This window comes from Ischnura elegans, chromosome 3 (genome assembly GCF_921293095.1).
Source record: "Ischnura elegans chromosome 3, ioIscEleg1.1, whole genome shotgun sequence".
NCBI lineage: Eukaryota > Metazoa > Arthropoda > Insecta > Odonata > Coenagrionidae > Ischnura > Ischnura elegans.
This window is the reverse complement of record NC_060248.1, coordinates 6995161-7011188: the sequence shown is the minus strand read 5'-3', so window position 1 is coordinate 7011188 and position 16028 is coordinate 6995161. Positions and strand designations below refer to the sequence as shown.

Genomic DNA, 16028 nt, shown 5'->3' with positions numbered 1-16028 from the left:
TCGCACTTTTCCTAAATCTCTGTCTTACCACGACACTGTCTATCTGATATCTTCCCGTATACACTGGACTCGGGCACGAGTTTAACAACTAACAGTTACAGATTTGACTTTCGAGGGCGAGATGAGATAGGGTATATTATATTTCGTATTGATACGAATTATTCATTCAAGCGTCGAGTATATTTTTATCTTATCTTCAGTTGGACTCGCTTGCGGTGTGGATTCATTCTGGGTGTTGGCGGTATGGCGTTGTGCAGCGGAAAGTGTTGATATTACTACGGGCCAACTTCACCCTGGACTGAGAACTATTTCAAAATCGAAAGGTGCCACCCACTTTCCTTGAGTGCGTGACGTCAATTCGCCTGTTGGGATCATGAATTCCTTTGTGGAGACCGTCGCTCACTGAAATCTCCCGAAAGAGTGTCAACTGCAACGAAAAATAATGCACGAGGACGACGAGTATGTGAGTCCCGCTTGGCATGAGTTCTTGACGTCATCCACTCATCTGCGAAAGCGTCGATTTTAATCCGGGGACAGCTCAAGCGGAAGGAGACGGATTGTAAAACGAAAATACTCGGAAGTAATTATTTTCCAAACTCTAACACACTTTTAAGAGCGTTGAGCGCTAGTTAGGCGGCCAGAATGCCACTCTCAAACTCCGCGGAAAGTGTTGCTGATGTTTTGAAAATGATTATTTATTTCTCCGTGAGAGAGGATGCTATTTCACGATTCCGTGCACACGTTCTTCGTCTTTGTAGCCGTCTCCCATGGTGACGAGGAGTACGTGGCGACCCGCTCGTTATGAGTATGTGACATCATCAACTTATCCGTGAAAAGGCCGAATATTTCTATCCAGGAATAGCTCGAGAAGTGGAAGATAGAGCTCCTAAAAAGAAAACGAATTCTGGCGTGATTCTCAAACTCCACCACACCCGACAATTTCCAGTAATTGGTGATGAGGCACTCTGGAATCGTGTCGATATCATTGGAACCGTTGTCATTTCCCTCCGAAGCGAGGAAGGAGGCTGCTCCACGACGTCATCTCAGTCTTCGTCCTCGTCTTCCTCTTCTTTGATGATGCCGAGTCTCTTGGCGACGGACTTGACGCTCGAGATGACCTCTTCCTGGACCAAGTTGAAGCTCATGGCGAGAAGCGCGATGCCGAAGAGCAGGTAGAGGGAGCAGAGCGCGATGCTGACCTCGGCGTTGTCCTTGACCCTCTGCGCGGGCACGAAGTCGCCGAAGCCGATGGTGGTGAGCGTGATGAAGCAGAAGTAGGCCGAGTCCAGGAAGGGCCACTTCTCCCACTCGGAGAAGAGGAACGCCCCGCCGAAGATGTAGCTCACCTGCGGAGCACAAGCAAGATCACGCCTTTGAAAGGGAATACCACAAGGTACGGCAACATGACCTCCCCTTTTCAAAACTTAACAAATCCCCATTGCATGAAGCGGACATTTTTATATTTTGTTTCTTTTTTTTAATGTACCAACCCACGTATCTTAACGTAGTCATCCTTCTTATTTTCGCTCAAAGTGTACTTTTTATAAAATTGCATTATTTTTTAATAAGCGCTGGTCTGCTGGTGTAAAATGCCATATGAATCAAATAGACTTTGAAATTGTCAATCCCATCACCCTTTGAAATACAAGGTAAATACAACTATAGCTCAACAATTTAGAACAGCTCTAAATTTAACTGAAAATGTTTTTCACTAAAGAAACCTGAGAAAAACCGAAGGTATCATACGGCAAAAGTTAACAATTTCCACAAAAAAAACTAATGCATTCCTTTCCGTGTCATTTTCTGATGACATCATCAAAATTCAGGAAAGAAAAAATGATCTATCAAATACAGCATCATCCATTCCCCAAACCTCGGGTTATACGCTTGAAAATTTATCAAAACAAAGAAGAGCGTTTAAAAAATACGAAATTGCTTATAAAAATCAAAATACTCAGTAAAAACATATAAACGCGAAACTTAAATCAATAACTCCTAAAAAATATAATATATAAAAACCCTTGCCAACCTTATGAACACTGTTACCAAATATCTCTGCTCTTAAAAGATGGATTTAAAAAAAATCATCTATTAAAAATAACATTTAGTTCTAGGAACTTTTTAGCCATGCAATCAATACAAGACCATACTGACAGTATTGAAATTTTTGGGACAGAATGTAATTTATCTTGACCATTATTAATTAAATGGGTTATAATGGAAAAAAACATAGGATAGAGTTGCCTGAATCGGTTCCGAAATCGCACCACAATTCTAGAAACCAATGCATATGCAATTTAATGGATGGATTTTGAACTTCCTACATCCCTTAATACACCGCACTTCAGTTGTAGCCTCCGGTGCAGTGACAAGTCTGGGGTGAGGATATTAAGAAAAGATATGTCTCTGCTGCTATTTTTTCGTATTTTCACAAGAATACTGAAAAGAGGTAAGTTGTGTTTGCTAAGCTTCGGAGATCATATAATATTTGTTAAGTCTATTGTGTTTCGTCTAGCGTCATTACGTGCGTGGAATCATCGCTTGTTTTGGCAGTGGAAACGATTTAATGCGAAATGGCGGTCGCTCCCAAACCGCACCGCGTCCCTCTGTGCCGCGCCGGTGCGATTTGGGCGACTGCCAGTGGCTCCGATCGCATGCGTAAGTTTTGGCTTTTCGTTCTTTTATCGAGAGTAAAGAGAAATGAAGTAAGGAGAAAATGATTTATGGCAAATGGACCCTTTGAGGACATGAAATCTGCCTTGCAAGAATACAGAGAAAGAAAAATTAGATTAAATGAATGTCGTGGAGAATAAGTACTAAATTCCAAAAAAGATATTTCTACGGCAGTTGCCGAGGAGAAGTTGGTAGGTATTTTTATCGTGGTGTTAACGTTGCTGTTATTGGAGGAGAGAGACGGCTCTCCCGATAGAACCAGAGCACGAATAAGTTATTTTGCAATTCGAAGCTTGATTATTTGGGATAGTCCAAATATATGTCTGCTTTCAAATGCTTGAAGTCAACACACATTTAATCAATCCTTTTAACAAAGGGAAGAGAATGGCCCTCAAAAAGCGATATTATGGATTTCTTACACGCAACCCAAGGAGATATCTTCGTCAGCCCAAGAAGATATTCTTCCATAGAGTCAAAGGATTCAACAGAGTCCGCCATTTTTTTCTGTCCTCGGAAGAATTGATGATGACAATAAGCTACATGGTTTCCTTATTTACTATGGATAAAATGGGCTTTCAAACTGTTCAAAAAAAGACCACCAAAAGTTTTAGCAGAAAAGGAAAAGCGACATGTTAGGGCGATTTCCAGCGCTGAAACAGTTGTCAACAGACCACTGTTGTATGCTGCACAATCGCCAATGGATTTGATGCAAGAACTCTTAAAAAAGCTGCAGTGAAAGGACTATTCAAAAACATAAACATTTCTCCAATAGATTTGTAACTTTTGTCTCAATTATTACAGTCTATTATTAATGTCGAAGATGTGCCTTGTTTTCATTTTTTTGATCCTTAAGATCCACATATTTTTAATACTTATGTTCGCTATGTTTAAGCATCCAAAAAATAACCTTGAAAAAGTTGCCTCTCTGTCTCCCATTGTCAATGAAACACCATTTTCTATACAAGAACTACCGTGAGAAAAAATTCCCCTGGACCGGGAATCGAACCAAGGCCATTGCGCAGACCACTACACTATCCAGTCTCTTTAGTTCCCATGGCAATTATACCGAGGCTCATGGTACTAGGTGTTCGGCATATTTTGGCCCCCCAGGTGGTGCGATTTGGGAAACCTTTTGCCTAAATCGCTCCGTTTGCAAAGGTTTGAATTTGAATTTTTTTTACATGGAATTAATTGTCCCATTTGCGAGAGAAGTAGACATACCTCCCCATATGAATCAGCATTAAAACTTATACTGCGTCAATTATTTTTCAGTTAACTGGTTTTTTCCAAAACAGGTACGATTTAGGCAACTAAAATTACTATAAAAGTACTGACACAGAACATTTAGGCAAAATATAATGTAAAAAAATTTAATAAAAATTGATATAAATAAAATATTGTAACATAGCAACTAACAAACTAAACACAATATAATAATTTCTCCATTAGTTTTTTTAATTCTTAAATATTTAGCTACAAAGTTTAATTTTAAATTTTTTTCATTGCGAAATTAATTTTTCCAACGAAGCAGATTTTTTATTCATTGTACCTCTCATCTTCTTATAAGCAATGAGGATGGTTTCAAAAAATGCTGATGATAGCATGATATGCAGAAACCCAGGTCGTACTATTTGAGATGAAGTGTGGAATAGAACAAAGTATTTTTTTTTCATTTTATTTCATTGAACAGACAACTTTTCCAGCCCATAGCGTACGCGATAGTAAAATGGTTGTGGTTTGATACCTATACACACTGGTGAACGAGGCGTGGAAATCTGAACACATTTAAGACAACTCCGGTTGGTTTGACCGCTCACCACCAGGAATACGCAGAGCCAAATGGGGACGGGCCTCGTGCGGTCCCTGCCCCCGACGCCGCCCCCGCTGCTGCCCCCGCCGCCCGCCCCACTGCCCCCCAGCTCCTCCTCCTCCTCCTCGCCGAAGTCCGCCCCCACCAGGAAGTCGTCGTCCTCGCGCAGACGGGAGAGGCGCGACCCCGTGGAGGCGGAGCGCGCGGACAGGCTGCGCAGCGGCGGACCCGGACGGGCCATCGGGAACGGATCCCCGGGCCCCCGGTGCGCCGTCCGCCGAAGGGACCCACCGCCCGTGCTGGACACCACCGCGTACTTGTTGAACAGCGTCCGGGGAACCGCAGACTCCGCGCCTGTCACACACGAAGCGGGAGAAAATACAGAAACAGGGAGTGGCGTAGGGGGTCTGGGGACACCCCCCCCCCTCCCTGCCACCCCGAAATACAAAAAAACAATCATTATTGAAGAAGATGCTTTCCCGACGAATGCTGTTGATAAAGTCTTCAGGGGAAATCAGGCATGGGCATTGCTGCCTTGCCATCCTTACCCATTGCAGCAATGTCCATCCTCACCCGGCTTATTTCGCGTGAAAACTTTATCAGCAATTATTACTCTCCATAAAATATAACAAAATATTGAAAAATCATGAATTTACAAAATATTTTTAACAAATAAAGTTTTTTTTCGATTATGTAAAGCTTTAAAATTAGTTTAAAACCCTCTACTTAGTACCCTGTTTTTCAAAAATTTTACCCCCTGATTTTGAACCCCCCTCCCGAACGAACGCCGACATTCCTGGCTACGCCACTGGAAACAGGTCTCGTACGCACATGCGATGGATCAATTATATACATTTATGACAGTAAACAAGTTTATTAGAGGCGTGATCAGGGCCGGAAATAGGAGTTTTGAGAGGGCAAAGATCAGTTTCACCCTTCTCTCCCTTAAAATACATATATATGTATAATACATCCGTAAGATATTATTTTTAGATGCGGTAGTAGAAATTACACACCTACGTTTGCTATTAAAAAGTTAAATTCACATTAATAAGTAACGAAAAATATATTAATAATTAATGTTAAAAATTTTTAGAAAAATTAAATAACTTTTAAAATGAACATTTCAAATATTGCCGCCCGGGGAAATATTGCCCCCCCTCGCCCTGCTTCCGACCCTCATCGCGATCCACGCATTCGTGGGAAACGCCATCGTCACTTTGTCAGCGCACGCACCGAGCGGGGCCTCCGTTCCCATGGCGACGACCGCATCCGAGCCGCGCGACGGCACTCCCCTCTGCACGCCGCATTCGGCAACTCCGCCCTCCGCATCCAACCACCTGCGAAGCCAAAAGACACACAGTCAGGAAACGATCTGGGATCCCCTAGCCACGCGTCGCTTCAGCCGGCTTCACTGACCGACCGAGGATGATAGTTGATCAGGACAATCACAATTCGAGAACGCCAACAATCCAGATGCACAAACCCTTCTCGGGATACCGCGTGGGTAAGATATTGTAAGAGCGCCGACGTTTCGGGTACCGACTCGCTACCCACTCTCACGGCTACTTTCAAAAACCGCTTTTCACAAAAAGCCAACGTTTCGCCATTTAGTAGCGGCATCCTCATAGCTATATCAAAGTTTGATAGATACGTGCCATTAGGCATCAAAGAATTAAATAATTTTGTGCTTCATTCAAAGTGACACAAAAATTTAGCAAACAAATATAATCTACACGGAACCGCAGACAATTGTTGCGTTCTCATTGTTATATTGAAAACGTAATGAATAGCATGCTACGGATAATTCTTCGGTGTGCATAAAAACATGCCCAAATGGTCGTCGTTATTAGTTCATCTAAAACTTAGCACCCGAGAAGAGAAGAGTTTATACATATTGTTCGCCGGGAAAGTGTAAAATCTTACATGCCAACAATCAAGTTGACTCGATTTCGACTCGACTTGATGACGTAGGACAACGATCTCATACGAAAATTTGCGAACTCTCTGCAACGGAGGTGACATCTAGCGACCACAACCGTGTTAAATAAAATGGCCATTTAAATTCCAAGGGCACCTACCGCAGTTATTTACGGTGCCAGCCCCACCCAGATCCGCGCGTTTCCTTGCTTTAATCTTCATTTCATTACGAAACTCGCTGGCGCCGCGTCCAGGCCGTATTCAGCAACTGTATCACGGCGAAGTCCGCCAGTTTAAATTTATAATATTCATGAACCATTATATTCGGCGATGATCGCTACAAGATGTGGTTTTAAGCCAGTAATCTCCTCCGTTGCAGGCTGTTCCTAAATGACCATTCGAGATCGCTGCCCTTCGTCATCAAGAAATCTCGCAATCCAGCCAACTTAATCATTGGAACTATGGAAAACACCATCGGATAAATCGCGATACGCATGCATGTAGACCCACCTGTTGCCGCTGTTGACTTCCGTGTCCGAGTAGGTGGAGGGTCGATCGGCGAGGCTGCCCAGAGCGGAATCGGCAGATCGCTGCGATTCGCGCGCCGAGGAGCGAGCCGCACGAGACGACCACCGACCACCGGCGGCGCCACCGGCGGCTACGTGGCGAACGCTGCAAATGAACGACGAAATGAGTCTAGTAAAATGCATTCCCCCGAGCAATATTGAAAGATGTGTTGCCTGTGATTCTTATTCCTAAGGCAAATAATAATAAAGCTTGGGACAGAAAGGACAAAAAGCGTTGATATATATATAAACGTGTAGGTACTGAATTACTGAGCTAATCGCGATTACACATATAGGGAATCTCCTGGAAATATAAAAATAATTGCAAACTTGGCCCTACTTTTTCACATTTCCTTCCTGGCAAGTGTCAAAACAGCAATGTCTTGCAGGCAATAACGGTGTATTGTCAATTATTTGCAAAGCATACCCCATTTGGATACCCCAACAGCCCCATTTAACTCAAGATCTTGCTGAAGTAATGCGGTTTTATGAATTTTCCATTAAGACTCGTGTACTTTTGACGAGGAAATTACTTAAGAGCATGATCAACAAATTGAAAAACTTTCTCTTTTCCGTTTAGTCATAATTAATGCTCATATCCCAAGTAAATACAAGATAAGTACAGAGTCATTTTTCTGGTGATAGTGCTTTACAATTGTTCACTCCAGTGCAGCGAAATTACTATAGTATTTTGGTATTTTTTGCTAGAATTTTTATTTAGTTTAATGAACGGTGGCAAATGCAATTATCATTGCACACCGCACATTTTCCCATTCTATACGCTTACTAAATAGCGATTACAAACATGTAAATGATTAATATTAAATGATATTTAACATAAGTCTAGTGCACACATTTTCATCAATATATTTCCACGGGATATTTCCAAACAATATTTCCACAGTGTATCCGATAAAAACAAGGACAGAACAAAAATTTTATTAATCACGATAAGTATTGACGATTTTCATTGGACGAAAGTCGAAGAGAGACCGCGGCCTCCTCCAAACTGCCACTCTTCTGTGATTGGCTATAAGAGTGGATGGGTCTCGAGGGCGCTCAAGATCACCCGCCATCAGTTGGGAAAAAGGGTATAGTGAGCCAATTGCATCCAAGGACCACAGGCGGAGTGTCCAGATGAGGTATGCGCAAGGATACGTGAAAATCGCAAATGCGATACTGATGCGATACACGTGAGTGAATGCGACTCAGGCGCGATGGCGGGATTTTTATGATATTTAAACCGCAAATTTGCCTTTTCGATGGAAAAATTCGTCAATTTAGTGCCGAGCGTACCTACACCTCCCTGCGACATTGGACCTTAAGGGCCTTACTGCTTCATACATGGTTACTTGTATTTTCATTGGAAACAACTAGAGAGGTTGAGGGGGAACCCTCGGTAGCTTCTGCGATGTTGAGCAAATATTTCTTGCCATCTGCCAAGAAAAAACTGAGTTTGGTTACGCTGCAATCCACTCAATCTGGACACCAATTAGCTTCGTGTATGCAGAGAGGTTTTTCAGCCAGTACAATCTAGTTGTGACTGACAAACGCAACCGGTTGATGGAAGAAAGTTTTGAAACTTGTTCAATGTCGTTGTTCAACTAGTGTAAATGATATTTAAGCAACTAATACCATTTTAAATTATTCATTTATGTCTTATTCCTTAATTATTATTGTTATATCCCATACTTATGTAAACTATTCCGTATTTTTACAAATTACTGTGTTTCATCACATTTTGTCGTCAACTACTACTGGTACATTATGAAAATAAAGAAAAAATATATGCTACAAAATGCTATAAACTGTGATTGAAAGTGCGATAGAATCAACATGAAAGTGCTACTTTCAAGTATCTCACAAGGTGTGCGGTATGATCGGACGGCACCCACCTGGTTTGCCGCGGGGGCGCGGCGGCTGCAGCGGCTGCGGCTGCGGCGGCTGCGGCAGCGGTGGCGCGGAGCGAGCGGCCCCTGCGGAGCGCGTGAGGAGACAGCGCGACCATTTGAGGGGTCACGGCCCCCCGGCGGCCCCCCACCACGCTGCCCCCCGACGACGGGCGACGCGTGCACATGTAGCAGCACACCTGCAATGGCAAAACACGCACACGCAGAGTCAAATGCCGCCATTTCAACCCTTTTGCGGACGAAAATTAGCAACGAACTATTCGTGAACTAAGCTTCGTTTTACTCTTCAAATGTTTATGAAGTGGTTACTTTGCGCTCCCGAAAACACTTGAACTCTCGCTGAATGCCCGACAGCCTTCACACGTTCAATAAACTTTCAAAAAAGAAATATGATATCTGTCCATTTCCTCCATAAGGTTCTCGGGAAGGCGTTAGACTAACAATGGCGGACACCGCATTTCCCAATTTTGGACGCGTAAGCGACGACTCCACTTGACGACGGAGTGTTGGTTTTGGGATTGTCCGTCCAGAGGACTTGGCAAATTAAATTGAGCCCCAAATCTGTGAAGATAACTTTTAGCAAATTGATTTTCGATTAATAGGCCTCAGAAAGGAAATACCCCTACTCCTTTGATTCCGTTAAAGGTGGAAAGGATTCTATTTCACCTCTCTCCAGAAAAAAAATCTCAAGAAAATAAGTAAGTTAATTTTGAAAAACAAAAATTAAAATATTTTTCCTCGAATCAATTCATCGCAGTGGAGCATTCACAAAAATAAAGTATTGCCACGAGAGGTAAAACTTTCCTCTTGAAAGCCGTGAATTATAGCTATTGATGGTGGTATTTGATAATCATCAAGCAAAATTGCAATAAAAACTATGCCAATTGACATTAAGGTCGATTCTTTAAAATTACCCCAAGAGAAAAAAATAGACCATAAGCTTTTATTGTTGGAGGCATAAGAACGACACGGATATTGCTTTTCATGCTGTCGCTTGCTTTTTCTTATCGGTTGCGAAAAATGTCGCCTGCGAGGTGATTAGAAGCTCAATTTTCGGTATGGTGTTTACACTCGCGAGGAATAGTGTACAAAACTAACGTTAAAATATTTTCAAATAATTTTGCATCGCAGACACCCACCAAACCCTTTTCACGCTAATTTTCCCGTAGCCAGGTTCCCCGCTTATTTTTCAGAAGGGTGGTTTCCTATTGATTTTTTAATTGCTTGAATCGAAAGATAATTACTCCTGGAGTACGTATTTCACGCTTTTAGATTTTTAAATGACGATATCTATTTTTCGCGATTTAATGAAAAGTGAAAATTTCCAAGCGCGCGAAAACGCGACTGCTAAATATGAATGCTGGGAAAAGCGCGTATGACGTCTGGCTGCTGATGTGTGTAGGCCACCTGGGTGCGAGGCTATGAACGCCGATACGATGCAGGCTGCTTGCTGCCGAAATATGAACCCTGCTGATTACCCACGAAAGATGATATGTATTGGTATAATATAACTAAAATATGACTAATGATTGTTTGAGGCGTAACTTTGTGAAAGCGATTCATTATTACAATTAAAAAGAAGAACTTTGTGCTTTCTCACATCACACATTTACACGACCATGGTTTCAACGTTAGACGTCATCTTCAGGTGCACTCCACAGAGGTCCATCATATCATTTTATACGAGGCTAGGAGGGGGAGGGAGGAAGGTAATTAGGTCGAACGGATTGGTCCACAGAGATGAGGGAGGGGGAAAAACTTGGTCATACGGTAAAAAAAAGTTAGGGGGAGGAGGCTCCCTTAGGGAGGGTATCGCAGGTGGAGGGGGGGTGAGGTTAAAATATAACTACTTTTTCCAGGAAATAATCTCGTAAACTAATGTCACAACTTGGTTTGCCCCCCACCACTAGATCATGGCTTGCTCCCCCCCCCCTATTTATGATCCTGGGTACGCCCTCGGATTAAAAATAGCAATAATAATAATAATCATAATTTATTACTCCTACATTTTGTTTTTACATCTGAATACAAAAAAAACAAGAGAAAGAGCTTTAAGTGGTCTCCAAGGTCATAGGACCAGAATTGAGCCACCATCAAACAACAAAAATGTATGCCAATAAAAAAATGATAATGCAGTAAATGATACAAGAGTATTTTAGATAATAAATAACATCAAATAAAATTTTCAACTATTTCTTGAGAGAAGAGCCAATCTTTAGCACGTCTTAGCATTACACTTGAGGTTTTAATTTTTTTAATTCTAGCAGGCAGTAAATTAAATAACTTTGGCCCCATGCAAAGAAAATAGCATTTATATAAAGTTAACTTGGGTCTTTTTGCTACTATAAATTACTCAGTCCCTAAATTATATTTATATTTGTCACATCCACTCGGCATATTTCCACTTCTGGCAAAAAACAATTTAAGCACTTTGAATAAATACATATGGCTTATTGGCAACAAATTTAGGGCCACAAACAACGGAAATGAGTGTTTATAGTAATTTTTAGACAATATTACACTAATTATTTTTTTTGCAAAACGTGTACACACTTAAATGTGCTCATATGCACTGCAGATTATACCATAAGAAATTTTAGAATGAACAAGAGCATGATAAATGGTTTTTTTTAACCGGAAGTGGACATTTGTTTCGTAGGCAGTAAAGTTTGGTCAAGGCACTTCTAAGGCATTTGTTTACAGAAAGTAAGTGTTTATCCCAGCGTAAATTACTGTCCAGAATGACTCCCAAGTATTTCATTTCATTCACTCTATCACATCACATTTCAATTCAAGCCATGGTCTACAGGGGTTTCAATACAAATTCTATTTTCGTTGCTAGATTATTTTGTTTGTTTAGTGGTTGCCGAGGGTTACTTACCTTCCAGTAAAGGAATCGGAAGGAATGCGCCATGATATCGCCGATGTTGGAGAGGCAGAGCAACATGAGTGGGATGCCCAAGATGGCGTAGAAGATGGTCACCACTTTGCCCCAGTGAGTCTTGGGGGCTATGTGCCCGTAGCCTGCGAACGAAACATAACATCGTCAACATCAGTAATGACTGTAGATTAAGTTTGAAAGTAGAAGGCGGGCGACGCCAATAATTTGGTGCCAGCCCCTCAATATTAAATAACACGGTATTCGTGTCACGTGACACGAGTACGATTAGTGAAATAGTGCACCATTTCTGGGAGCCTGGGTGCCTGGAAAAAGAAATTAACAAAAGCTCTGATAGGTGATTCATTTCATAGGCGATGAAAGTTAAAAATATTTAAAATCATCATATTTCATTTTGATATGTGGCTATGATTTTTAATTTCTTCTCTGGCAGAAATACATTAGCAGTAAAATCAAGATTTATTATGATCCACCAGTACGATACCGATACGTCAATGAACCTATATAACCCTTCATTGCGTCCGCGATATGCTCAAAGGTGTAGTTATTTACGTGTGGTGTGTATGTGTGATTCGAAGGGCATTTCTATGTGTAGAATATTGAACTGGTCCTCATTGAGCGAATTCAACACGCCTGTCGCTTACTTCGCATTGAGTTCATTCGCATTTCATAATGTCTGCCAATTACAAAATATGCATTAAAATTTCAACTTTATCCAAGTCAAGCTGGTTTAATGGAATGAACGATTTTTAGATGCGTGAGAATTGGCAACGAAAAAAATAATCAACATAGGCCACCCAATCATACAGTATTTCCCCCTTTACATACCCCCCCCCCACTCCGAAGCAAATTTCTGATTTAATATTATCACCCACGATGGACTGGCCTTCACCCTTAACCGGTGACGTGCGGTCTTAGAGACCGCTGCGTATCTAAAATTATGAATATTTTCAAAACTAAGTTTTCAAAATATCTATAATTCTCGTTAGCTTCATATTTTTGCATAACAAGGACATCCCACTCGTAAAATTTAACGTTCCTTCTATTAATTTCTGTAAATTTGCAATTGAACTCGATTAGCGGTCTCTGAGACCGCACGTCACTTACTAAGAATGCATCAAGAAAAGGAATAAGCGGGATAAGTTTCATGGCTACTTACTACTTAGCCTTCCAACTTTAACATTTAAGGCCTTTTTTGAATCTGGCGAAATATTGACACGTAAATATAATAATTACAACTCAAGTGTTTTTGGCATCAGTTTTTTGATCCTGCTTCAAATCACAATTTTTTATGACAAATTGGTTCGTATTGGGAGAGTAAAAATTTTAATACAAGTTTTAAAATAGTTAAGAATTCAAAGACAAACTAAACAAAACAATAAAAATGGCGTAGCAATATTTTATGAATTTTTGATTTATTGCGGTCTCCCAGAGCGCACGTCACGTGTAGAGTAACAAGAATTGCACGTCACTGGTTAAGGGTCAAGACAGAAGAACACTTTCTAATCTCAAAAACTTCGCAACGCCGAAAGCATGAATGTTTATCAAGAGAGGACTCCTCAGGTGTGCCACTATTAATATGTTACCCATTGATACCCATTCGGTTAAATGTGCATAATTATTAATAGTCGACGGATTATTAAAGGTGAAAGAGTTCATGTACTTACCGTTTTTTCAAACCTGGTCATTAGAGATAATTGTTTTCGCACACGCACTGGGAGGAAAGCGTTGGTTGGCTTTTAATCACGAGGAATAAATTTCCCACCTTTTTTCAAGGCCAAGAACAAACAATTTGAAAACAATGATTATCGATGGAAATACTACAATTTTTCTTAACCTAGGGTTATCAAAATTATTTCAAATACAAATGTATCTGGTCATTTAATGAGAATTGTAGTTACCGCAACTAGGACTTTTAATTAACGGAGATTTGACAGTAATTAGCCAAAGGAGCACGAAGATACAACCACTGCTACCTCCTCTGCTTATTTTTTCTCCGTGAATTGATCTGTTCAGAAATAAATGTGTAGATAGAGACATCATTTTAATGACTTTAGTTGTTTAAAAACTTCAGTATTAACTTTTCTTGATTTATCTGCAAAGCTAATATTGAGAGCGAGAATATCAAGAGAGCAAGAAGAATTGGCAAATCTTAATTCCAATTGGATTCAGAAGGCATGATATAAAAATGCCTGGTAATATGTATATTCATATGACAAATTTTCTTTCTTGGCATATTTGTATCCCTAGAAACTAAGCAGCTGTGCTATTTTTTTAACACTTTGAGATTGGAAACGAGGGTTGAGTTTACGTCATTCATTTGTTCACATTCTAAACAGTTGAAATGACTAATACGCATACTAGTGTACTTGCATTCTTTGCAGACGAACCGTGCCCACCTCCCTTGTTCATAAATCTTACGTAAAACCTTATTTTCGAATACTATAAATAATTTCTCCTCTTAATCCACGTCTCTGACCCATACAGCAGAATTGGGCAGGTTATTGATTATGTGTTCTTATTTTTGTTCCATGAGAGAGGAGTTTTGAGGAGAACAACTTATAGCCTGCGTGTAGGCATCTGTTTGCTAGGTTCAGTCTATCATGCATCTCAGTTTCTTCTGTATTACTATCGAAATGACTCCAAAGTATTTAAAAAAGGTTTAAACATTATCAAACGTATGTCCTTCTATTTCTATGGGGCCTATATCAATAGGGGTTCGCGTGAACTTGTACTTGAAGTTTATAAATACTTTTAGTCCCTTTTTTTCTTACATTTTTTATATATTATTTCTTCCATGCACACTCTCGTCGGGTTTCTTCGATCATTCAAACTTTCGGCGATTAAGTTATAGAATCTAAAACAGAAAATCTAAAACAGAAAATGTCGAGTCCCTACAAGAAAGAATGAAGCACAAAAATAATCATGAAGGTTGGATGTGTCCTGTACATGAAAAGAAGCCTTGTGAATGACGCGGTGAATGTGTCATAGGAGTAGCGCCTTCGGAATATCGAAGCATCTCATTTCAGAAAACCAAAATAGCGCCTTTCGGAATACACAGAAGTTGCAATCGCAATAACGTAATATCGTCTTAGGAATATCAAAATAGGGTCTTCGAAAAGCCGTAATGGCGTGTACAGAAACTCGAAAAGGCGTTAAGTGAATGCCGAAATAAGGCCTTTCTGACTTTGTTCGGAATTAAGGTATTGTGGAAAATGGCGCCTTTCAGAACTCCATAAAAGCGTCTTTCGGCATTCCGAAATCCCGAAATGGCGTAACTAAGAGTTCTAGTATTCAGAAAAATAAGGTGTTTCGGGATTCCAAAACAACGTCTAAGGGAATAAGAAATGGCGTCTTTCGGAATTCCGGAATCCCAAAACAGAGTCATTTAACAGCTCACTTTATTAATCGTTTTCGTCACTTTTGAAAATATACTGGGGTTCCTAGATGATTTTCCCCGTGTCGCTCTCAAAGATATCCACTCATAATTGCGGAAGCATATATAAGCCTAGTGTGCAGCCCAGCAATAGTTCTCTCGCGACTCCCAGCGTAATTCGTTCAACACCTGCAAAACAAACACAAAAAGTGCAGCGTTTCCAGTATGTTACACGAGTTATGATGGGAATCTTTGCAGGAGCGTAGATTGAAGTATAGGCTTAACTTAATTAGGAAACTCGAAGAAGATATTTTCTCAGACGATGTGAATCATATCCTTCGTTCACCATCGTACTATGGTAGAAGTGATTAAGAGAAGGAAATAAAAGAAATAGACTGCAAAACAGAGGGATTTAAATGTCATTCTTCCATCGAAATATTAAAGATAGCAACCTTGTCTCAATTGATAGGATTAATGGCGTCACTCGCTAGGATGACTCATTGCATGTTTTTTTTAAATTTTCAACCGCGCGAAAACGCGACGGCTAAGTATGAAAGCTGGGAAAAGCCCGTGTGACGTCATCCTGGTTCCAGCTGCCGCCGCGTGACGCCACCTTAGTGGAAGGCTATGAACGCCGCTACGATGCAGGCTGCTTGCTGCCGAGCATGGCGGTAGCGTAGAGTACCCTGCTAGCAGGTAGCGCTTGGCTTAAATAAGGATTATTAATACCCCACCAAACGAAGGAAACTTTCCGACCATAATCAATTTTAAAAGGTGATTATTAAAGGATGATAGCGATTCCTTACCCACCATTAGTGTATCATAATAAACAAATTATTTGGTTTTAGAAATACCATTTAGACGAATGGAAATG

At 40.7% G+C, this 16028-nt stretch overlaps 1 protein-coding gene across 1 annotated transcript in view; it reads right to left on the bottom strand.

The window, feature by feature from the left end:
* Nucleotides 1-546: 546 nt before the first annotated feature.
* Nucleotides 547-16028, bottom strand: part of LOC124154908 — a 203058-nt gene continuing 187576 nt past the window's right edge. The window contains exons 3-8 of the mRNA XM_046528681.1: nucleotides 11761-11903; nucleotides 8865-9058; nucleotides 6914-7075; nucleotides 5720-5823; nucleotides 4491-4837; nucleotides 547-1346 (exon numbers count right to left, since the gene is read on the bottom strand). Of these exons, the coding sequence (XP_046384637.1) occupies nucleotides 1044-1346; nucleotides 4491-4837; nucleotides 5720-5823; nucleotides 6914-7075; nucleotides 8865-9058; nucleotides 11761-11903 (1253 nt within the window). The 3' untranslated portion in view covers nucleotides 547-1043. The remainder of the gene's footprint in view (nucleotides 1347-4490; nucleotides 4838-5719; nucleotides 5824-6913; nucleotides 7076-8864; nucleotides 9059-11760; nucleotides 11904-16028) is intronic.